This window comes from Ochotona curzoniae, unplaced genomic scaffold (assembly GCF_017591425.1).
Source record: "Ochotona curzoniae isolate NIBS_2020 unplaced genomic scaffold, NIBS_Ocur_1.0 contig_1, whole genome shotgun sequence".
NCBI lineage: Eukaryota > Metazoa > Chordata > Mammalia > Lagomorpha > Ochotonidae > Ochotona > Ochotona curzoniae.
Window position 1 is genome coordinate 46,788,841 of NW_024464918.1, and position 26,013 is coordinate 46,814,853.

At 44.8% G+C, this 26,013-nt stretch overlaps 1 protein-coding gene across 1 annotated transcript in view; it reads right to left on the reverse strand.

Moving 5' to 3' along the window:
* Positions 1-4,113: 4,113 nt before the first annotated feature.
* SNAP47 (synaptosome associated protein 47) overlaps positions 4,114-26,013 on the reverse strand; it is a 53,907-nt gene continuing 32,007 nt past the window's right edge. Inside the window, exon 5 of the mRNA XM_040973704.1 lies at positions 4,114-4,550. Coding sequence (XP_040829638.1) covers positions 4,404-4,550 — 147 coding nt within the window. The 3' untranslated portion in view covers positions 4,114-4,403. The remainder of the gene's footprint in view (positions 4,551-26,013) is intronic.

Here is a 26,013-nt window from a genome sequence, read left to right on the forward strand (position 1 = left end):
GGGACAGGGAAAAGGGACAGGGGCAGGAGCAGGGCAGGGGCAGCCTCTCTCACAGACAACCTGTGGGCTGGCCAGGCCTCCTGTGTTGTTCAGCTGGCTGTGCAGAGACTCCAAGGCCCTTCCCAGGCAGTGGGCTCATTTTGTAAACTGCCCACAACCCTGACCAGACTCTGTATCTCACCACATGGGCAGCGCAGGGCAGGGACAGGGGCAGGGCATGGCAGGGGTAGGGCAGGGACAGGGATGGGACATGGGCAAGGCATGGGCAGGGGCAGGGTTGGGGTAGGGACACAAACAGGGCAGGGACAGGGCCGGGTTGGGCCTCCCTTTCATGGGAGAAGAGAAGGTCCTATTGCTGGTTGAGAGAAGACTGTGCAGTGAGCAAAGGAAGTGTCGCGCATATATCCCCAGATATGGCCTGGCAAGGATGTCAAAAGCAGCAAGACCCTCTTTGGTCAGGCGGGACCCCGCAGCACTGGAGTCTTCCGGTGGCCTGCGTCTCCCCAGCTGCAGATCTGCCCTGGGAACCCCAGTCCTGTTCCTATATTCCCCATGCCTTGGTCCAGGCACAGCTGGTCCTGATTAGACGCAGGCAAATGAGGAAACTTGATTCCGGCACTCATCCCACCGTCAGCCCCCAATCTCCTGGCTTTGGGGTGGGGTTCCCAGGATGTGGTTCTCAGCAGAGAAATGGTTAGAAATTTATCTCCTTCTCTACTCTAGTCTGGTCCTGTGGCTACTTTTGGCTTGGCCATGATGGGGCAGGGTCTGTGTGTCCTCTGGGCGAAGGGACCAGTGGATCCCATCAGAGCAGAGCTCTACAGGATGCCAGGACGTGTGGCTCCCACCCCTTGGCTGCATCATGATTCACTATCCCCTGTCACCCAGGACCCTAGCCTTCTCCTTCCTGTTACCCCAGCCAAGCACAAGGAGAGGTCCTGGCAGAGTTGTCCTTTTATGCAGGGGGCCCCAGCAAGAAGGATGAGAACCATGCATCTGCTACTCACTCCTGAGGGCCAAGCAGAAGCTGCCTAGAATTGTGCTGGGAAGACCTTACTGCTTCTACAGGTCCACACGCGCCACCTTGGGGATGTTCCACATCACCCTCCGAAGCTCCAGCTGTTCACTTCCCCATTCCTTGCCAACCACGGAATACCACCTCTGCCATGGACCCTGGACACCCTGCTGCCCATGGCCTGGCCCTGGGGGACTGCAGATCTCTAAGCAAGCAGGACCCACTCCCACCACCATGCAGGTATCCATCTCAACCCCTATGACCTTGTCTCTTCCTGTGGGCCACGCCTACCATAAGGACTGGACTAGGATCTGGCCTCCTGCACCTTCACCCCACTGCAGCCGTTCCAAGGCTGAGGGTGTGGCCTGCGACCTCTTACCCAGAACTCTTTGAACCCTGCAGGGCCTCCTGGTTCCCCTGGCTCCAAACCTTAGGAGTGGACTGCCTAGTCACTATGGTCCCCGACTCCTGTTTGGGACATGTCTCTGGGAGAATCACAGCTGCCATGCTGAGCACTCCTGGAACTGCAGGACTTATCTGGGCTTCAGGCCCCAGCTGGCTTCTTTCAGAAACAACCTGTGGGCTGGCCATGCCTCTGTGTTGCACATGTGTATTCAGCTGGTTGTGTAGAGGCTCCAAGGCCCTTCCCAGGCAGTGGGCTCATTTTGTAAACTGCCACAGCCCTGACCAGACTCTATCTCAACACAAACACTCCCATATGTTGAGATTCTCTCAGAAGCAATCAAAGAGGAAACCCAGGGATACATGAACCACCTGTATCATGAGTGACATTTGTGCCTGTCCAGCCCATCTCACCGGTATACTAGGCACACTGCACTCTGGTTACACCCCACGCTGTGTAGTCTGCACCATGGTCATACCCCACACTGTGCACACTGCACTTTAGGTTACACCTCATGCTGTGCACACTGCACCTTTGTTACATCCCACACTGTACACACTGTACCCTGGTCATACCCCACACTGTGCACACTACCCTGGGGTCACACCCTATGATGTGCACACTATACCCTCCATCACAAGAATATGTTAAGTAACTCATGCTAGTGGCTCTTAAGCAGCACGAGAGTCAGCCCCTGCACCTGGTATGAACCGCCTTCTGCATCACCATGTGACAGATACCAGGTCTCCTCTAATTATGTTGAACTACAAAATACTGCTTTTAAATATGTTTTTCAAATATTTATTTATTTTTATTGGAAAGGTAGATCAGATTTATGGAGAAAAGGATTTTCCAGTGACTGATGTGATGGCTCAGTGGCTAACCCTTTACCTTAAAAGCGTTGGGATCCCATAGAGATGCTGATCTATGTCCTGATGGCTTCACTTCCCATCCCGCTTCCTGTTTGTGGCCTGGGAAAGCAGTCAAGAATGGACCTAAGTCTTGGGACCCTGCACGCATGTGGGAGACCCAGAAATTGTTTCTGGCTCCTGGCTTTGGATTGGCTCAGCTCTGGCCATTGCGGCTGCTTGGAGAGTGAACCAGCAGATGGAACATCTTTATCTTTATCTTATTCTCTCCGCTTCCCTGTAAATCTGCCTTTCCAATAAAAAATAAATAAATCTTAAAAAAAAAAAGAGAAGAAAAGATCTTCCATCTGCTCCTTCACTCCACTCCCCAAAGGGCTGTAGTACCCGGAGCTGAGCTGATCTGAAGCTGGGTGCTAGGAGCCAGGATCTTCACCTTCTTCTGGGTCTCCAACGTGGGTGCAGGGTCACAAGGTACACCATTCTCTACTGCTTTCCTAGACCTAAGTAGGGAGCTGGATGGGAAATGGACTGACGCCCATATTGAACCCTGGTGCTTACAAGTGGAGGATTTAGCCACTGAATCATCTCACATGCCCCCCCCCCCTTTTAAAAGATTTGTTTATTTTTATTAGAAAGTCAGATATACAGAGAGGAGAAGAGACAGTGAGAAAGATCTTCCATCTGATGATTCACTCCCCAAGTGAGTGCAACGGCTGATGCTATGCTGATCCGAAGCCAGGATCCAGGAACTTCTTCTAGGTCTCCCACACAGGTGCAGGGTCCCAAGGCTTTGGGCCATACTCAACTGCTTTCCCAGGTCACAAGCAGGGAGCTGGATGGGAAGTGGAGCTGCCGGGATTAGAACAGCACCCATATGGGATCCCAGTGCATTCAAGGAGAGGACTTTAGCCGCTAGGCCACGCAGCCGGGCCCAACACATGGCCCTTTTTTAAGACTTTTTTTTTTTTTTTTAATTTAAAAAGCAGAGTGATGGGTGGTGAGGAAAGGGAGTGAGAAGGAGGGTAGGAGAGAGAAAGAGGGAAAAATTAGTCTCCTACAGAGCCCACCTGCAACCCAGGTATGGTGACACAACCCCCTATCCAGGTGCAGAGCCTGCCTGCAGCACTGACATGGTGACATAGCCCCCTTGTCCAGGTACAGAGTCCACCTGCAGCACTGACATGGTGGGGCCTTCTTTGTTCTTAGCAAATAGATATTGCAGTGAACTTCATGCTGGACAGCTTAGTTCAGTGCTATTGTTGCAGGATTTTTGACTCCGAGTATGGCAGCAACCTCAATTCTTGTCTCGTAGGAAAGAAGAATTTTCACGCGGACACAGTTTAGTTTTAAAGCAAGATTTATTAGAAAAGCTGAGAAGAGAAACTCCCATCCTAGCGACGGGAGGGGGTTCTGAGATAGAAAGGACCCTTATCCCCTGCCATAATGGCAGGAGGAAAAGTAAAAAGAGGACCCTAGTGCTCTGCCATAGTGGCAGGAGGACAAGAAGAACCCGTATTAATGGTGGGCAATGCACCTTTTAAAGGTTTCCCTCAAAGATGTTTCTCCATAAACAAAGAAAATTCCTGGTTTCCATGGTACCTGGCCTTGGGACAAAAGGCCACAGAGATACCAGATATGGGCCATTCCAGGCCTTGGGCAGATATGTATATAAACAGATCAGCCTGAGGCCCTCCCACAATGGCAGGAGGTAATGGCCGATAGTTCAGGTGGGGAATTGATATGCTAATAGCATCCTTGTCCCTTGGAAGAGACATGCTCTGGTGAATCTAAGACATGGTAGGGGATTTTATATTTGAGAAAATGACTTGGGGACCCAGAATACCCTAACTGCCTACTACCCAGTCTAACTCCTCTCTTACTATCAGCAGTGGTTCTGAGCTGAACGGTGACAGACACACCCAGGAATGCCCAGGAAGCCCAGATGTAAGTTAGCTCCACCCCCCCTCCCCCCACTTAGCCTCAGTTGCTCAGGTGTAGCCCTCTTCCCACACAATATGGCCTTCCCAAGCCCAAGCCTCATCACAAGGAGCACAAGGGACTGCAGACCCAAGAGGAGAAGCCTGTCAGTAGCAAGCACCTTGCATTCTGTGTCCTCTTAAGTCAGCTTCCTCATGCGTCGGTTGTGCTTGTCCACAATTAAGGTTGCCCGATCCACAGCTGCAGTGATGCCATCCAGGGCCTCGTCCTGCCGCTCTAGCTCTGCCTCAGCATCCAGGGCAAGCCCTTTCATCTTCTTCAGGATCTGGGGAGAAGCACAAGTGTTTGTTGTGAACTCTCAGGAATGTACACAGCTGACAAGATGGTTTTCTGTAGTTAATATGTACAGGGTTCTCAAAGCTAAACACTTAGGTCCAGCTTCTTTCTGCTGTTTCTTGTCTACTCAAGGGATACCACTTCTAGCTGGCCAGTGGCACTCAGTGATGGGATCTTCTGTATCCCACTGCCAGTCTGCTCTGTCTGATCCAAGTGTCCCAGGGTGTTCCACACCAGCCTGCTCTGTCTGAGGTTGACTGTCCCACCGAGGATGCCACAAGTGGATTAGGGACTCCTTTGCCACCTTCTTGTGTTGCATGTGTGAAGGTGCCACAACAAACATGAGAAGTAAAACAAAATGCAATTACTCACTGTATCACACAGCCAGGGCCTCAGAACATCACTGTAGTGTGAGAACATTCCTGTAACCCAGTGACACTGTACCACCATGGATAAATGCATGCCTCTCATATGTGTGGTGATATGGTATAAGCACACTCATATTGTCCAACCTCATAAACACAAAACACAGTATCTGATACCTGATTGTATAGCTACTATACTTTTCCTGTTGCTTTGGAGTGCACCTCTACTCCTGAGATTCAGTTCAGCATGGAATGCCTTGTGCTTTCTGCATTTCTCACATTGAGTAACTCACCACTGCTCAGGTTTGCTAAGCACACTCCATGGTGTGTATGTGGTGATGGGTCTGCTGACTGAGGCAGCTTTCAGAATTCATGTCTGACTGATCTGGCTTGATGGGAGGGGCACATCTAACCTGATGAAGAAGGTAGGATGTGGCACAGCACACAGAGCACCACAGGCACTGAGAGCCCTGAGCAATCCAGGTTCTGGTGGGGTGGACATGTGCCAGCTGGAAGATGCGGGCTACCCACAGGAATGCCACAGAGCTGGGGGGCATGGAGCCAAAAGGAAGCCCTCCCACCCCATGGCTTCACAACTCACGCCTACCTCATGTGGTTTCATTTGATGGCAATTCTGTAGACAAAATCACACATGGTATCTTACTTTAACAGAGCCAGCTTTAAAAATTCAACACACTCAAACTGACAGCACGAGAGAACACATTTAAGGAGGAAGAGAAATAAACAGCTACTTGCCATACACATTAATATACTTTTCTGCAGCAGGTTCAAATCTTGGGTAAGGACCAGGGAATGAAGTGTGAGAAGCAGGCTGCATCCTACACCTGCTCCCACAGTCACTGTTATTGAATGAACTCCACAGAGCCAGTGCCAGGGCAGTGAGAGCAGGATGGGTCTTGACAACTGAGGAAAAATAGCATGGGTAACAGACCCTAAGATTCTCGGAGGCAGGAAACATCCTGTGACAGGCAGTGTACAGAGTTTTCTATGAAGTGTTCAGAGCTGCGAGATTGCATCTGCTATAAACATGGCAGAGGCAGACAAGGCTGGTTATAAAAGTTGAATGAAAACCTGAATCCTTCCTAAAGGAGAAACTAACCAGAGATTGTTCTGAGCATCAACAGAGAATGTCCTGTCTGAGGTCATGAGCAGACGCAGATATGAAGAGCAGTGAGCAGGTGGCAGCAGCTTTGGGAAGAGAAAGCTGCTGAACTGCAAGGGAAATGCAGGAAGGATGCTGCTGCAAAGGGGCTAAGGGGGAACTTGGTGTCATAGAAAAAGAGTTGTCAACACTGGTTACACCAGGAAATGAAAGATGAGGAAGGTGCAGAGAAGAAAATGAATACATGGGTTCTAGGATAGAGTTTTTTTTTCTCTCTCTTGTCTTTAAAGCACTGAACACGCCTGTAGGCAACTCCATTAAAAAAAAAAAAAACTGAATAAGATTCATTTTCCACTGTACTGTTTTTGTAGTTCACACACAAGTAAAAGCGTCTTTGGAGAGCCCTGTCCTGTGGATATTCAGTAGCTACTTTTCCTGCTTAGCACTCTATGGGGCTGTGAACTGGCATGGAAATTATAGCAGCTTCTTGTTGAAGTCCAGTACAAATCAGTTACACATGGAATGACATTATTCATCTTCAGTTGCTTATGATACAGTATATATAAAATAATTGTTCTGTTAACTGAGTATTGTTTTGCATTACAAAAAACTCACAAAAGCTGTAAGTAGTTTTGTTGGCATTCTGGATACATACACATACACACCACAGACAACTCTTTTTTTGAAAGAGTTATTTGAAACACTGAGCAACAGATTGAAATGAGAGAGAGAGAGAGAGAAAGAGAGAGAGAGATCTTTAATCACCTGGTTTACTGATTAAAGTGGCTGCAATAGCCTGGTCTGGGCAAGGCCAAAGGCAGGAATCAGAAACTCCATCTGGGTCTCTTACATGGGTGGCAAGGGCTTTAGCCCTTGGGTGGTCTGCTGATGCTTTCCCAGGCACAACAGCAGGAAGCTGAGTTGGAAGCAGAACAATCAGGACTCAAACCAGCACTTTGCTGTGGAATACTGGCATCACAGGTGGTGACTTAGCCTACTGCACTGTAACACCAGACCCAGCAAGAAAGTCTCTCTCTCTTTTTTTCTTCCTTCCTTCCTTCCTTCCTTCCTTCCTTCCTTCCTTCCTTCCTTCCTTCCTTCCTTCCTTCCTTCCTTCCTTCCTTCCTTCCTCCCTCCCTCCCTCCCTCCCTCCCTTCCTTCCTTCCTTCTTCTCTCATTCTTTTCTTTCCTTCCTTCTTCTTCCCTTCCCTTCCTTCCCTAACCTTCCCTCCCTCCCTCCTCTTTCTCCCTTCCTTCCTTTCTTCCTTTTCTTCTTTCCTCTCTTTTTCTTTTTCTTTTTTTTTTTTTTGTCATTTTTACCTGAAAGGCAGATTTACAGAGAGGGAAGAGACAGAGAAAGAGAGAGAGAGAGAGAATGTTTCATCTGCTGGTTCAGTCACCAAATGTCTGGGTACATGTGAAGCCAGGAGCCTGGAGTTTCTTCCAGATCTCCTATGTGGGTACAGGGACCCAATAACCTGGGCCATCTTTTTGCTGATTTCCTAGGCACATTAGCCAGAGCTGAATGGGAAATGGAGCAACCAGGACTTGAAATAGTGTTCATATGAGATGTCGGAGCCACAGGCAAAGGCTCAATCTGCCACACCATAGAGCTAGCTCCAAATTTTTCTAATTGGAAAAAAAAAAAAGGACTTTATGGTCTTCAGAAGGAGCCTGGGCTCCTTCTGCACTCTCGGCCTCCCTAATGTCAATTCCTTGGTGGATGCATGGATCATCCTCCATGGCAGGCTGGGTGGTAAGGGTTGGTAGCAATCAACTGGGCCAGGTCTTCAGAGGGACTCCTGAAGCTCAACTTGGGTTAGCAAGCTGCCTGGGCTCTGTCCACATGCCATATCAGAGAAACATTCACATCCTTACAAAGACCTGGGAAGTGCTGGGAAGAGCTACCTGGTACAATTTGGAAAGGAATCAACTTTGACACACTGGTGCCCAGGCAGAGATACCAGGTGCAACCAAACAGTGAAATGCCAGGGGCCCTTGCTGATAGCAATGGTCTGGCCAAACATTCTGTACCCGACCAGTAAGTAAGAGTGATGGCAACAGGTGGCCAGGATGGAAAGATCCAATCTTTGGATGGTGACAACACTTGCCTATACCCAGACTCACACACTGAAGCTGACTGTGTAGTGCAACACTCACCTGTCAGAGCCACAGGCAAAGGCTTAATCTGCTACGCCTTAGAGCTAGCTCTATTGAAGCTCACTGTACAGGGCAACACTATCTGTGTCCAGACTCATACACTTAAGATGACTGTGTAGGGGCAGCATTCACTTATATCCACAGTCTGAATACCCTGATGCTGATCCTGCTGAGGGCTGCCCACTTCCTCTTCACAGAGAGGAGGGAGAGAAGAACCTGAGGTTACACAAGGGCACACAGCAAGTCCATAACAGAGGTGGGATAAGTCCATCTCTCCCTCCCTACACAGCATCTGTGCTGTGATCTGTATCATGAGACTGAGGAACACATCTTGATTCCAGCAGGCAGTCTCAGACAGCAGTCTTCCTGCTCCCCTTGGGATATAGTGGAAACTCCATCAGTTGAGTCATTACTGAGCAACTGGCTGAAGCACTGGAAACTCAACTGTGGGGTCAGCAGTCCGGGGGACAGCCGGATGACCTCATACAGTAGGTCTTTTCCATCCCCTGTTTCTATGATCTCATATGGCTGATGCCCAAACAGCATAACGAAAAAGAAAAACACACCATAGCTCACCATGGTGGGCAGGCTCTTTCCTGCCATTTTCTCTGGTTGACTACTTCTCTCTCATCTGCCTCCACTTTAGTAAGAATGTTCTTCCACAGGAATTGGCACTAAGAGACAGCCTTTGCCACTCAACCCCACATTCTAAGATGTCCCCTGAGGAGGCCTCCCCATTCTCACATGAGTAGGCCACAAACCTCCCTAGTGACTCTCCTCTGCTTTCTTCATGCCCTGTCAATCACATAAAAATGCAATTCAATCTTACAGTAATATGCCATACAAAGACATTCAGGTCAATGATGGTGGTCTCATGACATCGCCCTATGACATAGCTATCCTGGTTTGTGGAAGTGCACTCTATGATGTTTGCATAGGGATGAAATTGCCTGCTGGTGCATTTCTCAGAACATGACCCCATGTTTAAGTGATGTGTGACTGTGTTTGAAAACTGAAATGTGTTTGGGACCACAGGGCTCCACACTGTACACAATGACCTCTTTGCACATGAACTAAGAGCTAAGGGATGGGCTTCTGTGATGGAACCTCTGGTTCCTGTTGGAGATCAGGGTGTGAAAGCATCTATGGGGCCATACAGGGACCAGCTGTCTCCACAGCTTGCTGGTCCATTCAGCAGAAGTCACTGTTTATTTTGGTAAGAATAGTGCATGCAGTTCACGAGACCAACACATTATGAATAAAAGTTGTCCACAATCTATATCACTGTCAGATTAGTGGTACAGGTTGCCCATCCCTAATCTGGAAATCTGAAATTTGTGAGCACTAATGGAGATGCCATATGTGGTATCTGATACAGTGTGATAGGTCAAAAGGCAGGTGTTCTACAAAACATGTGCAAATTACCTTTATGCTATGTGTCTGAGGAGTTTATAACACATAAATGAATTTCATGCTTAGCTAGACATGGATCTTATCTCTAAGACACCCTGTTACATGCATGTAAATATTTCAGAATTTAAAAATAAACCCTAAAATCCCTAACAGTTCTAGTTCTAATCATTTTGCATAAGAGCTATTCAGTCTGTATCAATAATATCTTATCCTACCCTTATATTCCATATTCTCACTTGGGATTAAAGCATATACTAGTTTCACTTCTGTTTTTTTTTTTTCAACCTCTAGCTAGGATACACTAAATAAAAGTAAGAGTTATGGGATCCCTGAAGTGCACTCAACATTGCTTTCAGAACTCCATATATCTTAACTCAATCTCCACATAAACTTGGTTTCAAAAATAAGACCCAAGGATCAGTACTGTGGTGTAGCATGTAAAGCCTCTGTGGTACCAACATCCCATATGGTTTGAGTTTGGGCTGCTCCACTTTGATCCAGCTCCCTGCTAATACACCTGGGAAAGCAACAGGGGCTGGCCCAAGTCTTTGGACCTCTGCACCCATATGGAAGACTTGTAAGAAGCTCTGGCTCCAGACTGGCCCAGTTCTAGTGGTTTAATCCATTTGGGGAATGAATCAGTAGACAAAAGATTCTCATTCTCAATCATTCTCTATCTTTTTCTCACCCTCTCTCCTTCCATCCCTCCTCCTCTTTCTGTAATTCTCCCTTTCAAATATATACATCCGTAAAAATAAGAATAAATTGTGGGCCTGGTGCAATAGTCTAGTGGCTAAAGTCCTTGCCTTGCATGCGCCGGGATCCCATATGGGTGCCGGTTCGTGTCCCAGCAGCCCCTTTCCATTCAGCTCTCTGCTTGTGGCCTGGGAAGGATGGCCCAAAACCTTGGGATCCTGAACCTGCGTGAGAGACCCAGAAAAAGCTCCTGGCTCTGGATCAGTTTAGCTCCAGTCGTTGTGGCCAGTTGGGGAGTGAATCAGTAGACAGAAGATTTTCCTCTCTGTAGATCTTTCAAAAACAAACAAACAAACAAAGAAATAAAATCTAAAACAAACAAACAAACAAAAAAGAATTAATTGTAAAAATAAAAAAAGGTGTTGGGGGGCAGACAGCTGAGCAGCCCATCACCTACAGGAAAGCCTAGGTTCTACTCTTTCTGAGTTGAGTGTTGAGTGGCCTCCTGACAGACACAGGGCTGTATATCCCTGTGGCAAGGCAGGCGGTGACCATACAGGCCCTGCTGCAAATGACTCAGTCTCAGCAGTAGACCACTGAGAAATCACACACCCTTTGTGGAATGAGAGAAGGGACTACGGTGGGTCAGATCTGGACCTGTGCTGCCTCACACAGTCTTGAGTGGTTAGGGCAAGAGCCTTAATTTCAAATACATGGGTATTTCATGGGTAGAAAATAATAGATGAACTCATGTCAGTATTTCACCATTTTATTCAAAATGTTATCACTTAATATGCAAACAACATTAACATAACAGTGTTGATATATTGTTTTACAAATTTCAATATGAAGTCCTGGAAAGACAGTGTGAATGCCAAGTCATGGGAGATGGGAACGTGGACAAACCATGTTTCAGGTGGTCAGTGCTAACAAGTGGAGGACCCTGGTACTTCACAAAAGGGTCTGCAGGGTCATCCCTGAGACAAATCCTCCTGTTTCCATCACCCATACCCTCAGAAGGCCAAAGGAATTACCTTTTCCCAGCCCACAGTGAAACCGTGGCTTAACCAAAAACAACTAGATTCCTGGGTACAGCAGTAACACACATGCACAAAAACCTGTGGTAAGACTAGCTGTTCTATCGGCCATTTTATTGCATGCATACTCAAAATAACGGCTGGTTCTTATTCAGTTTTTTAATTTAGAAAAAGTCTCACCACTTTGAAAGCCTTGTAAATAGAACTCATTGCAAACAGCCTGCTGAGACTTTTGCTTGCTTGCCAAAATAGCACTTGCAATTAACACTGCAAAAATACAAGAGAGATCTTTACAGCTACGAAGTCTCTAGACAAAGAAATCACCAAGCTAACTTTCAGACTACCAGTACTCCTGGAACAGAGTCCAGATTCTTTTTCCTTTAAGAGAGGGATTGAAGTAATTAAATGGCATCGTGTGCATTCCATATAACAGGGGATGGAAAGAATGGAGAATGTGAAGTCTGGCCAAACCCTAAAAACAGTTGTTCCTTCTGTGGCCCGGGATGACAGGCTGTCTAGTCATCAATGCATAAAGTCATCAACTTCTGAAATACCTAGTGGCCTCTTTGGGAGCCCTCCTTGGGTTCTGAGTCAAAGATGGGAGTCAAAGTGGAGTCATCCCTAGGTTGTCACTCTACTAATAAATAAACCTAGCAACCAGTGGCAGTTTTACCTACACAGAAATGATCTGTAACAGTGCTTTGAGCTTAAGGAGAAACTAACATTTACAAACTCCAGAGAGCTATCTGGTCACACTGGGATACATGAGATAAACAGGGGGGTGAGTGAGTTCAGGAAAGGAATACTAAGCAGAGTCTTAGGCCTTCTGCTTATGACCATTACAGATGCCCAGGCAGGGCCAGACAGCAAGCACTGTAGCCCATAAGCAGGTTATTGGGAAGGGAGCAGGAAGCCGAGGCACCATCTGATAGTGAGTGGCCACCATCCCCAGGAGAGCACAGGGGCTGCTTTCCTCTGATGGTAATTGTAAGCGACTATTGGACCTGTGTCTTCTGTAAGAAAGAGCTATTAGCTGCATCTGTCTCCACAGAGCACCCGAGTCCTGGACAAGCACCATAGACACCATCTGGGCTGACAGCAACAACAGACAAATGCAGAGACAGCTTGACCCACTCACCATTCCCATTTTGTTTATAAAGACAGAAAATAAATGATGGAAAATCAGCTCAATGAGGTAGACAGTGTGTCCTCATAGAGAGATGTGTTTATGTGTAGACTCCATCAGGAGTAAGGCTGGGCACCAGTAACCTGAGCCACCTTCTCCAGCACTACTCCTCTGTGGGACAGTGGCACAGAGGACATGCCCCACTGCTACACCAGGTATGGGCAATTCTTTCAAAGTACAGACTGCAAAGAGAAGGTGTTATACTGTACCTGGCCATACAGCCTCAGGATTCAGAGTAACACTCTATGTGTAGTAAGCGCCTACAGTGAGTTAGCATTAGCCAGGCTGTCTGCCCTAAGCTGTTATTAAGCTGACTCACCCAGAATCTGTGAATTTTCTTGCAGTGAGAAATTAGCAACCATTAAGAACAGAGCTGGGATAAATCAAGCTGTCTGCAACTCCAAATAGTTCTACCAGTCAGGGCCATTAATATGCTATGGGGAAGGTAAAGGGAGAAAGTTGGCTCTCACCACAGTCAAAGCCCTGGGGGCCGTAAGCAACATTCCCTGCTGTAATCTGTCACATTCAGCACTCAGAGACCACCCCAAACCATGTTCCCCACAGCTGCATTCCTTGGGGCCTGGAGTGCTATGGGTCTCTCCATGCTCAGGACCCCACCCATACCACCCGCCATCCGGTACCCCTGCAAAGCTGAAGCTCAATGTGGTCAGGCCTGTGCTATTTCTGAGGAACCTTAGAACTGGCCGAGGTGATTCTTGCACATATGCTGGTGGCTGCCAGTGACAAGTGGACCTTCTAATCTAAGGTTGAGGAAGTGGGTCCTGGAGACTGAGGAATCTGGGTTGGCCTGGGCTACTCCATCAATCAACATGGCTCCCTTCTACCAGATCATGAAACCAAGTGTTAAGAGCACAGTGAAGCCTTACTGAAAGAAATCCATCTTACCTAAAGGAGTGTGCCGGAAGGTTCATCTCCCATAGGGAACTTTGTACCCCAGGAGAACCCTCAAAAAAGGAAACAAACTGAAAGCTGCTCAAGATGACCAGAGCCTCTGCCATTCAGAGCTTACGGGCATTGGACATAGAATACATCCACTCTTTGTTCTCACTCAGACCTTGGGGCAGAAGCTTCTATACAGAGGGAGTAGCAATGAAGCCTGATTCAGGAGAAAGAAGTTACACAGTCAAGAAGCAGCAATGCCACCCCACCCATCTTAGCAGGGGACACAGACAGGCATTGTCAGGGCCTGCAGACAATGGCTTCCTTGGACAATATTCACTCAGGACAATTCAACGTGTAAAAATTTAAGACCCACTTTTCAATCTGAAACAAAAACTGCATAATACTTGTAGATTTTTTTTTTAATTAGTAAAAGTAATGTCAGCAATGGACAGAATATTTGGAGAGGAGATCAGTAAGGAAACAACTAGAAGCCCTCTGCACCCAAGAGACACAACACAGAACCAGAAGAATGGCTATTATACAGCATAGACCATGTGCTGGCAACAAGATAATAACAGAGAAAGCATTTTCTTTGAAACTAGAAATATAGGACACCATAATGTTCATAAATACCTGGGCATTAAACACCAAAATCATGAATGAAGGGTAATCAACAAATTTTTTGTTATAAATGAAAATGAAAGCATAATAAGACACAAGTGAAATAAATCTGTGTGAAATGCATCTGTGGTGTAGGATCTAGAACATGGGAAAATCAGTGTGAAGCCCTACATTAGCAGCATAGGGAAAAACCACACGTTCATTTCGATACAGAAAAAGCACTGACATCCTATATGGGCATCAGTTCACTGGAAGCCCATTCCTTGGGCACTTGTCACCCATAAGGGAGACCCAGATGAAACTCCTGCCTGTTGGTCCAAGTGCTGGCTGCTCAGCTTCCAATGCAACATCCTACTGATGCACCTGGGAAAGCAGCTAAAGATGGTCCAAGTACTTTGGACCCTGATCCCACACAGAAGATCTGGAAGAAGCTCTTGGCCCATGGCTTCAACCTTGTGCAGCCCTAGCCATTGCATCCACTTGGGGAGTGAACCAGCAGATGGAAGATTCTTATTCATTCTCTTTCTTTTCCCCTTCCTTTCTGTGACTGCCTTTCAAAAAAAAAAATCTTTTAAGAAGAAAAAAGAGAGAAAGAAAGCAACAAAGCAAGCAAGAAAGAAAATAAAGTAACTTTCATCTCTCAGCTTTGGATTGGCCCAACCTTGGCCACTGAAGCCATCTGGGGAGTGAAACAGCAAATGGGAGATCTCTGTCTTTACCACCCTATCTCTCTGCAAAACTGAAAAAAAAAAATCCTAAAACAACAATAACAAAACCCTCCTAATTCCAACATGCCTGCATGACAAAACCACACAAGCCATCACAAATAAAAGGAACTTCCGTAACATAATCAAAGGCTTTTGTGAAAACATAGCTGACAGCACAATCAATGCAAAAAGACTGGAAGCATTATCTCAAGATCTGGAAAGAGGTAAGAAAAATCACACTCAACATGCAATAAGCTAGCAAAAGCAATTAGAACAAAAAGAAAAAAAGGCTACAAGTCGGAAAGAAGTAGAACTGTTTGTAGATGACATAATCTTACATATGAAAAACTTTAAAGACTTTACACACACATCAAATTTTAAAAAACCCCTGTTATATCTAATAAACACTTACAGGTAAAATATCACTTGTGATGCCAGGATCCGAAATTGGAATGCTTGTTTGAGCTCCAGCTGCTTTGCTTCCTATCCAACTCCCTGCTATGGTGCCTGAAAATCAGCAGAAAATGTTCCAATTGCTTCGGTACCTGCCGCCCACACACATATAACTGTATGTAGCTCCAGACTCCTGGGTTAAACCTAGACCACTCTTGGCCATTGAAACCATTTTTGGGTTTAGACCAGCAGATGGCAGATCCATCTCTTTCTCTCTCTCTATCTGTATCTTTACCTTTCAAATAAATAAAATTGCAAGTAAAAAGATAACACCTTTCAAAAAACAAATACAATTTAAACCAGCTGTATTTCCATACAGCAACAATACAGAATTAGAAGATTAAAAAAAGTGTGTGTGTGCACACGCGTGCATGCACATGTATATCTTAACATTCTTATTTTTATCTTCTGATAAAAACATTTGTCTTTTTTATTAAAACAGTATCCTAAAAGAATAAAATACCTAGGAATATCTTTACCAAAGGGGATGAAAGAGTTACATATTGCAAACTCTTAACAGTTTTAGAATGGAAAGACACCATGACTTCCTGGATGCCAGATTTCACGTTGGGAAAATGGCAGTGCTTTACACAGTACTGTGCAGATCTTAAAAATCCCAACAAAATTCCAACTATTGCAGTTAAAGAGGTAGAGAAGCAGATATTCAAATTCATACAGAATTGTGAAAATCAAGATGGCAAAATAGAGTAAGGGCACATTTAAACAGACAGAAATATTAGCCAGTGTGAAGCAAAGAGGGCACATTCCAGGGAATAGAAGAGGACAGAACAACAGCAGTGAGGCACCTGGAGACTGACAGACATAGGAAAGCAGCAGAAAAATGGTGTGGTGTTGCAGTGACTGATACCCCAGTGGCATTCAGCAAGTGATGATCTGAATTGCACCAGCAGCCAGAACTGCACCAGCAGTCAGAACTACACCAGCAACAGGTGAGAAGGGACTTTTACTAGGAGCTCAGGAGGTGAACCCAGACAAAGAACTGCCCATCCTGTTGGTCTTTTTGATTTGACCAGGAGCAGAGACAGAGCAGCAGATCCCAGACAGGCAGTGCGGGAACAGGGTGGATTTCACAACCCAGTCTGGCCCTTGGAGCCTTATTGGGGTGCCATTTTGTTTAAGGAGGCAAGGGCTATGGACAATACTGCACATGCACTGAGCTAGGGAGTAAACTCATTTCTGGCTCAGTGAACGGCAACAACGTGGCATCCTACAGGTGCCACCCAAGATAGGTCCGGGTAGCGCTCAAACCTGACAGCCAGCAGATCAAGAACTCTAGTAGTGGCACATAGGTACCATTTCATACGGTGTGGCAAAGAATTTAAATCTGCAGGGACAACAATGAACTGTGCATGTGCTGAGCTCTGCGAGAACTCACTGAGCTCAGTGCATTGTACTGGTCCCACAGGAAAATAATACCGACTACAGCATCATACGGGTCAAAATAGGTCCGTGTGGCCCTCAGACCTAATGGCCAACAGGTTCTGGCAAGATCACCATCACCAACAACCTAGCTATATAGGACACCTGGTGTCTCCTGAATTGTGGGACCTGCTCCAACTGGAAGTGGGAGAAAGGTTGTACAGATAATGATACAGCCTCAGCATAGTCACAGGAGGTGGAGAATGGTGAGCCAGGAACCGGGGCTACAGAGACCATGGAGGAAGTCCAACATAAGAACCCAGACCTGGAACTCAATGGAGGGAGTGCCACAAGTGACTGTAAACAAAGAGCTGTGCACCAACAGTAATAAGGGAAATCAAACTGTAGACCTGTGGGTAACAGAGCATGGAAACCTGCCCCAAGGAAAAGAATCTGATGTACAATGAATCAGAAGTACAATGACCAAGAGCAAAAGAAGAGACAGAGGCATAACGAATATTACTGAAGACTCCCCTGCAAAGGAGCAAAACCCTTTGCCAACCTCAGAGTTAACTGAGAAGTACACCGTGAAAATGGGGGATACAGAATTCAAAATGCTTGTTATAAAGCATCTTATCAACAACTAGAAGCACGTAAGTAGGCATTCAAGGAATTTAAGGAATATGTCACATAGGAAATGAATTAAATGAGAGCTTATATATCACAAATGAAGAATACAGGAAACAAATTAAAAGTACAGTGGAGAGTTCCAAAATAGAATGAATGAACAGAAGAAAGTATGTCAGAATTGGAAGATACTCCTGTCACTAGGGGGAAACAAACAAAAAGCTGGAAGCGGAGCTGGGTCAAACTATAAAAAGTACTTAAGAACTGAAAGACACTGTTAAAAGGCCGAATATAAGACTTATGGGAATTCCAGAAGGTACAGAAACAGAAGCTGAGTTTAAAAATGTATTCAATGAAATAATAAAGCAAAACTTCCCTAATCTGGAGAAAGAATTGGGAAACAACATCTAGGAGGAGCACAGAACTCCCAACAGGCTTGATCAAAAGTGATATATACCATGACACATGATAATCAAGCTCTCTTCAAACATACATTAAAAAAAGATCCTTAAATGTGCATGTGAAAAAAATCAGCTGACATATAAAGGAATGCCAATTAAACTCACAGGAGACCTTTCACAGGAAACTCTATAGGCAAGAAGAGAATGGAACTACACATTCCAGATTCTGTAAGCAAAAAATTGTCAACCCAGGATAACATACCCAGCAAAGCTTTCCTTTGCTTTTGAAAACGAAATAAAATTCCTCACACTAAAGAAAAGTTAAAAGAATGTCTCTTCCAAACCTGTGCTACAAAGAATGCTTAAAAATGTTCTCTTGACAGAGAAAAGGAATAGCACCCACCAAAACCTAAGACAAATGTGAAGAACATCCCAGTAAAATAACAACAAAAGACCAAATCAATGAACAACGTATTGCTAAAATCACAGGACCAAATTACTGCCCATTCATATTAACCCTGAATGTAAATGGCTTAAAATCATCAATCAGACATCATAGATAAGTAGACTGGATTAAAAAACAAAGCCCATTTATTTGTTTCCTACAGAAAATATATCTTACTAACAAAGATCAGCAGAAATTATATCTCATGGATTTTAATTATTTTTATCAGTTTCATCTCTTCAAAAATTAATTAAATTCTTTACTGACTCATAGATCATACAGTAGCATCATTTTCTTCAAGCAGGTTCTTGATTTTCCTTTTTTACTTCTTCAATGACACATTAGTCATTCAGTAGCATGTGATTTAATTTCATGGCGTTGTAAATTTCTCTTTTCTCTTCCAGTTGTTGATTTTGTATTGTGGCTTTTCATTTAAGGGGATGTATAGTAACAGTGTATTGGAGACTTCATATCTGGTAGCATGTTATTTAACTTCATGGCGTTGTAAATTTCTCTTTTCTCTTCCAGTTGTTGATTTTGTATTGTGGCTTTTCATTTAAGGGGATGTATAGTAACTGTGTAATGGAGACTATCATATCCAGATGTGATGATACAATGCAGTATGCATCTGTACTTCCAGACAAAGATGGATTCCCAATGAAACTGTTAACTATATCTTGATAATAGGATGCTGAACTCTCTGCCATTGTCCATGCCCATAATGCCAGACATACGATCGTGTATGAAGAACTATACTTTAGTACTGATATAGGGGAACTCAGTGAGGGGGAAGGAATGGGGAAGGGATAGGGAAATCCCAGAGCCTATGGAACTGTATCATAAAATGATAATAATAAAAGAAGTAAAATAAAAAAGAAGAAGACTTGGAGAACCAGAAACATGGTTCCTTTAAGACGTATCCTAAGCATTCTCCAATTTTAAGTAAAAATGAGGGCCTTAGTGATTATATTGTCAGGATACTTTAAAATGAAGACAAATATTACATTTTTCTAGCTTTTGCCTTGCATTTTTTGTCATTAAGACCAAAATCTGGATCTCGACTTTAATTTTGCAAAGTTTCACATTTGTAAATCTTTTTTTCTTTTTAGATTTATTCATTTTTATTACAAAGTCAGATATACAGAGAGGAAGACCTTCCGTCCGATGATTCACTCCCCAAGTGACCACAACGGCCAATGCTATGCCAATCCGAAGCCGGGAACCAGGAACCTCTTTCAGGTATCCCACACAGGTGCAGGGTCCCAAGGCTTTGGGCCATGCTCTACGGCTTTCCCAGGCCACAAACAGGGAGCTGGATGGGAAGTGGAGCTGCCGGGATTAGAACTGGCGCCCATATGGGATCCTGGCGGGTTCAAGGTGAGGACTTTAGCCACTGGGCCACACCGCCGGGTCCTACATTTGTAAATCTTAAAAATACTCCTTTGTTGTACTTTGTGTGCTACTTTTCCAATATAATTTTAAATCCCCGTCAAAAAAAAAAAAAATTTACACAGAAGTGTAAGGGAAGCAGACTAGCCACAACAAGTTTGTAAAAGAAAGAAGTTGGATCCTCCTGCTAAAATTTACTGCAGGTGTTGGTGCTATGGTGTAGCAGGTAAAGCTGCTGCCTGCAGCATAAACATTCCATATGGTCACCAGTTCAAGTCCCAGATGTTCCACTTTTGATCCAGTTCCCTGTCTATGGCCTGGGAAATCAATGGAGGATGGCTCAAGTCCTTGAGATCCTGCACCCATGTGGGAGATACTAAAGAAGTTCCTGGATTCAGACCAGCTGTTCTGGCTATTGCCACGATTTGGAAGAGCGAACCAGCAAATGGAAAATTTTCTTGTCTCTCCTTCTCTCTGTAACTCTGCCGTTCAAATAAAAAAATCTTAAAAATAAGAGAAAGTGATACTCCATCAACTCACTTAAAAAACACTTACTACAAGGCCTGGCACCATGATTCAAGGACTAAATTCTTATCGTGCAAGCACTGGCACCACATGGGCGCTGCTTCATGTTCTTCTGGCTCCACTTCCATCCCGCTCCCTGCCTGTGGCCTGGGAAAGCAGCTGTGCCCAAAGCCTTGGGACCCTGCACCCGCATGAGAAACCCGGAAAAAGCTCCTGGTTCCTAGCTTTGGATTGGCTCAGCTCCAGCCACTGTGGCCAAGTGTGAAATGAACCAGCAGATGAAAGATTTTTGTCTCTCTGTTCTCCATATATCTGATCTGCCTTTCCAATTACAAACAAAATAAACAACAACAACAACAAAAAACACCAAAATTTACTACCATGATTAAAATGGTGACAATAGATTAGAAATGAATCCATACATGGTGGCTCAGAGATTTTTGATAGATTATCAAGATTACTCAGTCACAAAGACAACTGACTACTGACACGAAAAAGAATGAAGACGGGGTCAGTGCTGTGGCACAGTAAGTTAAATCTCTGCCTGTGGCTCTGGCGTCCTATTTGGCTGTTGGTTCAAGTCTTGTCTGTTCCATTTTTGATCCAGCTCCTTGCTAATGTACCTGGGAAAAGCAATGGAGGACAGCCCAAGTGCTTGGGCTGCTGCACCTTGTGGGAAATCCAGAAGAAGCTCCAAGATCCTGTCTACAGAATGGTTCAGCTCCAGCCTTTTTAGCCATTCGGGGAGTGAAAAAGTGGATGGACAATCTTCCTGTCTCTCCTCTCTCTGTAAACCCGCTTTTCAGATAAAAATAAATAAATCTTTTTAAAAATGAAGATAGACTCTTACTTCACTTCACACACAAAAATTCACTAAGAATGGATTGGTAGTAGTAGTATTTGGCCTAACAGATAAGACCCCAGTTGCAACACTAGGGTCTACCCTAGCCTCTGCTACTGCAGGCATTTGGAATGTGAACCAAGAGATGGGAGATCTGTCTGTCTTTGTTTTTTTTGTCTCTCAAACACATTGATTAAAATCACTTAAATGAAATGAATTTAAAATGCTTAAAGGGATGTTTGGCCAGTGTATTCAAGGAGCTGGATCAGAAAGTCAAGCAGCCAAGACTCTAGCTGGCCTTGTGATATGAGATGTGGTTGTTCTTCTTTTTTTTTAAAAAGATTTATTTATTTTTATTGGAAAGGCAGATATACAGAGAGGAGAAAAGACAGAGAGGAAGATCTTCTGTCTGATGGTTCACTCCCCGAGCGGCCACAATGGCTGGAGCTGGGCCAATCTGAAGCTAGAAGCCAGGAGCTTCTTCCAGGTCTCCCACACAGGTGCAGGGTCCCAAGGCTTTGGGCCGTCCTTGACTGCTTTCCCAGGCCATAAGCAGGGAGCTAGATGGGAAGGGGGGCTGCTGGGATACGAACCGGTGCCCATAGGAGATCCCAGTGCATGCAAGGCAAGGACTTTAACCACTACGCTATTGTGCCGGGCCCGAGATGTGGTTGTTCTAAATGGTGACTCAACCCACTGTATCATAACACAGTCCTAGCAACGGATGCTTCGGTATAATATCCAAAGCACAAGCCAAAGGGAAGAAACTTAGACATGTCAGACTCAATCTAATTAGACAATTTTATACCTGTTGAACTACAAAGATTTTAGGGAACTGGCATTGTCGTATTCCAGATTGAGCTACCACCTGCAAAGCCAGTATTTCGGAAAACTGGTTCAAGCTTCAGGTGAAAACTGGTTCAAGCTTCAGGTGCTTCCTTTCCAATCACTCTCTCTAATGTACCTAGGAAAGCAGAAGAAAACTTCTAGAGTTCTTGGGTACTCTTCTTTTCTCTTCTTTCATGTTGGAGAGGATGGATCTCCAGGCCCCTATCTTTGGCCATCCTAGTTCCAGCTCAGTCCCAGCCATTGTGGCCATTTGGGGAGCAAACCAAGGTTAGAAAATCTCTATCTCTCTGTTTTTCCCTCTCCCTAACTCTGCCTTTCAAATAAATAAAATACGTTTTTATAAAAAATAAATAAATAAATGTATTGGCCTTTGTCCCTGGTTCCTATGAGGAAGAATCTTAATCTCTGGAACTTCCCAGGTGATAGCAGTGTCTCTGTTATCCATGAGCCCTTGGAACCACATCTGAGTTGATACCAGCTCAGTGGCTCATGGTGGTCCCTGGATGGGGCAGCCATGCTGGATGAGCTGGCTACATGCTTAGGGTAGGAGCTAGGGGGACATGTGGTAAAGGCCCAAGCTCAAGGAAGGGAGTTAGACACATGGCCAACAAGTCAATCCACTACACTGCCACAGAAACATCCTAGTAAAAAGCTAATTCCCAAGGCTTGTGGGGGTGCTTCTTGGTTGATAAGACACATGGACACAGCTGGTGGTTGACATTGAATGTCACAGGAGAGAGCTCCTTATTTAGGATCTCCCAGACTTTGTTCTGTGTCTCTTCATTTGGTGGTTATTGATTTTCAAATGTTATATTAAAGCAATAATCCTGAAAACAGGGATGATTAAAGACTTTACTCCTTAAGGCCTGTGAATTATTCTAGTCAATGATAGAATCTTAGAGTTGTAGAAACCTCTAGAGTTACAGCCAGTTGATGAGCAGTGTGAACAGCCCAGGGCCCTGAATGCAGCTGTAAGCACTGCTGGAGACCAGAACTGAAATGTAGCAGCTGGGGCTGGTGTCAGCAGAGCATCAGAGCACAGCAAGAAGAGAATTCAGACTTACAGGGGCTGTAGTTTAACCTTAGCAGTTAAGACATTTACATCCACACCACAATACATAGGCTCAATTCCCAATTCCTGTGACTGCTAATGCTAAGAGGCCGTAAGTTTGCAGTGATGGCTCAGGTAACTAACTCCTGCCACCCAGGAAGATCGGGATTGAGTTCCTGGCTCCTGGTCCCATCCTGATCCAGCCCTGACCACTGAAGACACTTGTGGGAGGAACCAGTGGATAGGAATTCTCTGTCTCATAAATAGATAAACTGTAAAATTTTTTTAAAAACACAAGCTATGGAATAGAGAAAATATTTGCAAATCATATCTGATAAGGGTCGGACACCTAAAATACATATGTAACTCTTACTTAACAACAAAAAGACAAATCCAATTAATAAATGAGCAAAGGACTAGAACAGATGCTTCTCCAAAAAAGATATATGAATGGCCAATTACCACATGAAGATATTCAACACCAAGTCATCAAGGAAAAACAAATCAAAATCAAAATGAAGTGTCACCTCACACCCATCAGATGGCTACAATTTGCGAAAGGAAAGCAATAATGATGAAGATATGGAACAAATGGAACCCTTGTGCAATGATGGTGGGAACATAAAATGGTTCAGCTTCTGTGGAGAAGCTGCTCAAAAAACTAAGCTTAGAATTATCATGATTTAGCAAACCTACTCTTAGGTACCCACCCACAGGAACTGCAAACCAGAGGTCACACAGATACCTGTACGTGAATGCTTGCCTCAGCACTGTTCACAACAGTGTAAAGGCTAGGACAATCCAACTGTCCATCAATAAACTCACAGAATTGCATACTTCCTCAGGGATGAAACTCCAATTCATTTTTCTCACAGGTAAAGCCTTGACAACACTATGCTAAGTAAAATACGTCAGATATAAAAGAACAAATACTGCATGCTCCTGCTTAAAGGATTTAGGATAGGCAAATTCAGAGACAGAAAGCAAAACGGTGATTGTCAGAGACCAGAGAAGGTAGGACATGAGGTTACTGTCAAGGGATACAGAGTTTTAGTTTGGGACAATGAAGCTGCGGACGCAGATAGTGGTGATGGTATTTGCACAACATTGTGAGTGTAGTTAACGCCACTGAACTGTACACTCAAAATCAGGAGATGGGGCCGGCGGTATGGCCCAGCGGCTAAAGTCCTCTCCTTGCATGTGCCGGGATCCCATATGGGCGCCAGTTCTAATCCCGGCAGTTCCACTTCCCATCCAGCTCTCTGCTTGTGGCCTGGGAAAGCAGTCAAGGACGGCCCAAAGCTTTGGGACCCTGCATCCGTGTGGGAGACCTGGAAGAAGTTCCTGGATCCTGGCTTTGGATCGGCATAGCATCGGCCATTGTGGTCACTTGGGGAGTGAATCATTGGACAGAAGATCTTCCTCTCTGTCTTTTCTCCTCTCTGTATATCTGCCTTTCCAATAAATAAATAAATCTTTAAAAAAAAAATCAGGAGATAGGCATTCGACACAATGATTAAGACATTGCTTAGGATACCCATCTGCCATAATGAAGTGACTTGGTTTACATCACAGAGGTGCTTTCAATTTCAGCTTCCTGCTAATGGGCACCCTAGGAGGTAGCAGGTGATGGCTTACATACTTTGGTCCCTCCCATCCACACTGCAGACCCTGATGCAGCCCCAGGCTCTTGGCTTCCATGTGGCTAAACCCTGGCTCCTGTAGGCAACTGGAGAGTGATCTGTCTCTCTTTCTTTCAAATAAATTCAAGAAATTTTGTTAAATTAAAACTTTAAAAGATTTATGCTCATTTGAATACAGGGAAAAAATCAGTGTGGACACAATGGTATTACCCACTTTCCTGTAGCCCTTGAGCCTTTGTACCCTAATCAACTAAGTAAGATCATTTAAAAAAAATTAAAAAAAAGATTTATGTTCATTTCAAAGGTAGATTTTTTTTAAAGATTTATTTATTTTTATTGGAAAGTCAGATACACTGAGAGGAGGAGAGACAGAGAAAATCTTCCCATCTACTGGTTCACTCCCTAAATAGCCACAATGGCCAGACTAAAGCTGGGAGTCAGGAGCTTCTTTCGGGTTTCCCACATGGGTGCAGGGTACTAAGCACTTGGGAATTCTCCACTGCTTTCCCAGGCCATAAGCAGAGTTGGATTGGAAGTGGAACAACTGGGACACAAACCCTTGCCCATATGGTAACATTTGTGTTCACACACACACACACACACACACACACACACACACCCCTATATTTACTTTGTAGGGTTTGGGATTTTTTAATTTGTTTTTTAAAAGGTTTATTTATTTTTTATTAGAATGGCAGACTTACAGAGAGAAGGTAGCAAAGACCTTCCATCCTCTGGTTCATTCCCCAAATGGCTACAACAGCTAGAGCTGAGCCAATCTGAAGCCAGGAGCCATGGTCCTCCTCCGAGTTTCCCACATGCAGGTGCAGGGTTCCAAGGCTTTCGGCCATTCTCTGCTTTTTCCCCAGGTTATAAGCGGGTTGCTAGATGGGAGGTAGAGCAACTAGGACACAAACTGATGCCCATAAGGCATGCTGGTATTGCAAGGTGGAGAATTAGCCAAATGAACTATTACACCAGCCCTGGGTTCTTTATTTTGAAATATATCTTACAATGTAAAAGTTAATAAAGAGAAATGTCCCTCAAGCCAGGAGCTTCTTCCGGGTTTCCCACATGGGTGCAGGAACCCAAGGTTTTGGGCCGTCCTCGACTGTTTTCCTAGACCACAAGCAAGGGGCTGGATGGGAAGCAGGGCTGCCAGAATTAGAACCGGCACCCATATGGGATCCCGGCGCTTTCAAGGCTAGGACTTTAACCACTATGCTATCTTGCCAGGCCCAAACTGTCCTTCTTATGACATGCATAGTTACTTACTGCTGAACAATGGGACACACTCAGAGACATGACATTAGGGAACATGTTGTCCTGCAAACACCACAAACATGCACTCACAGATCAAGATGCTAGGTTGTCGCTGCGGCACCTGTGGTCCGTCACTGACTATAACGTTGTTACACAGTGCATGGCTAGATTACAGTGTGAAGCCAGGTATTCAGTTGTGAAATGAGCCATCACGATATGCATTTGTTTCTAAATGGACACATAAAGACCATACCATGGAGCACGGAGTCAGGTTTGGTACATTTACACAATATGTAATGATCGATTCAGAATAGTTATCTTTATGACAAGAACATTCAAAATCCTGTCTTCTAGTTATTCCAATGTATGATGCA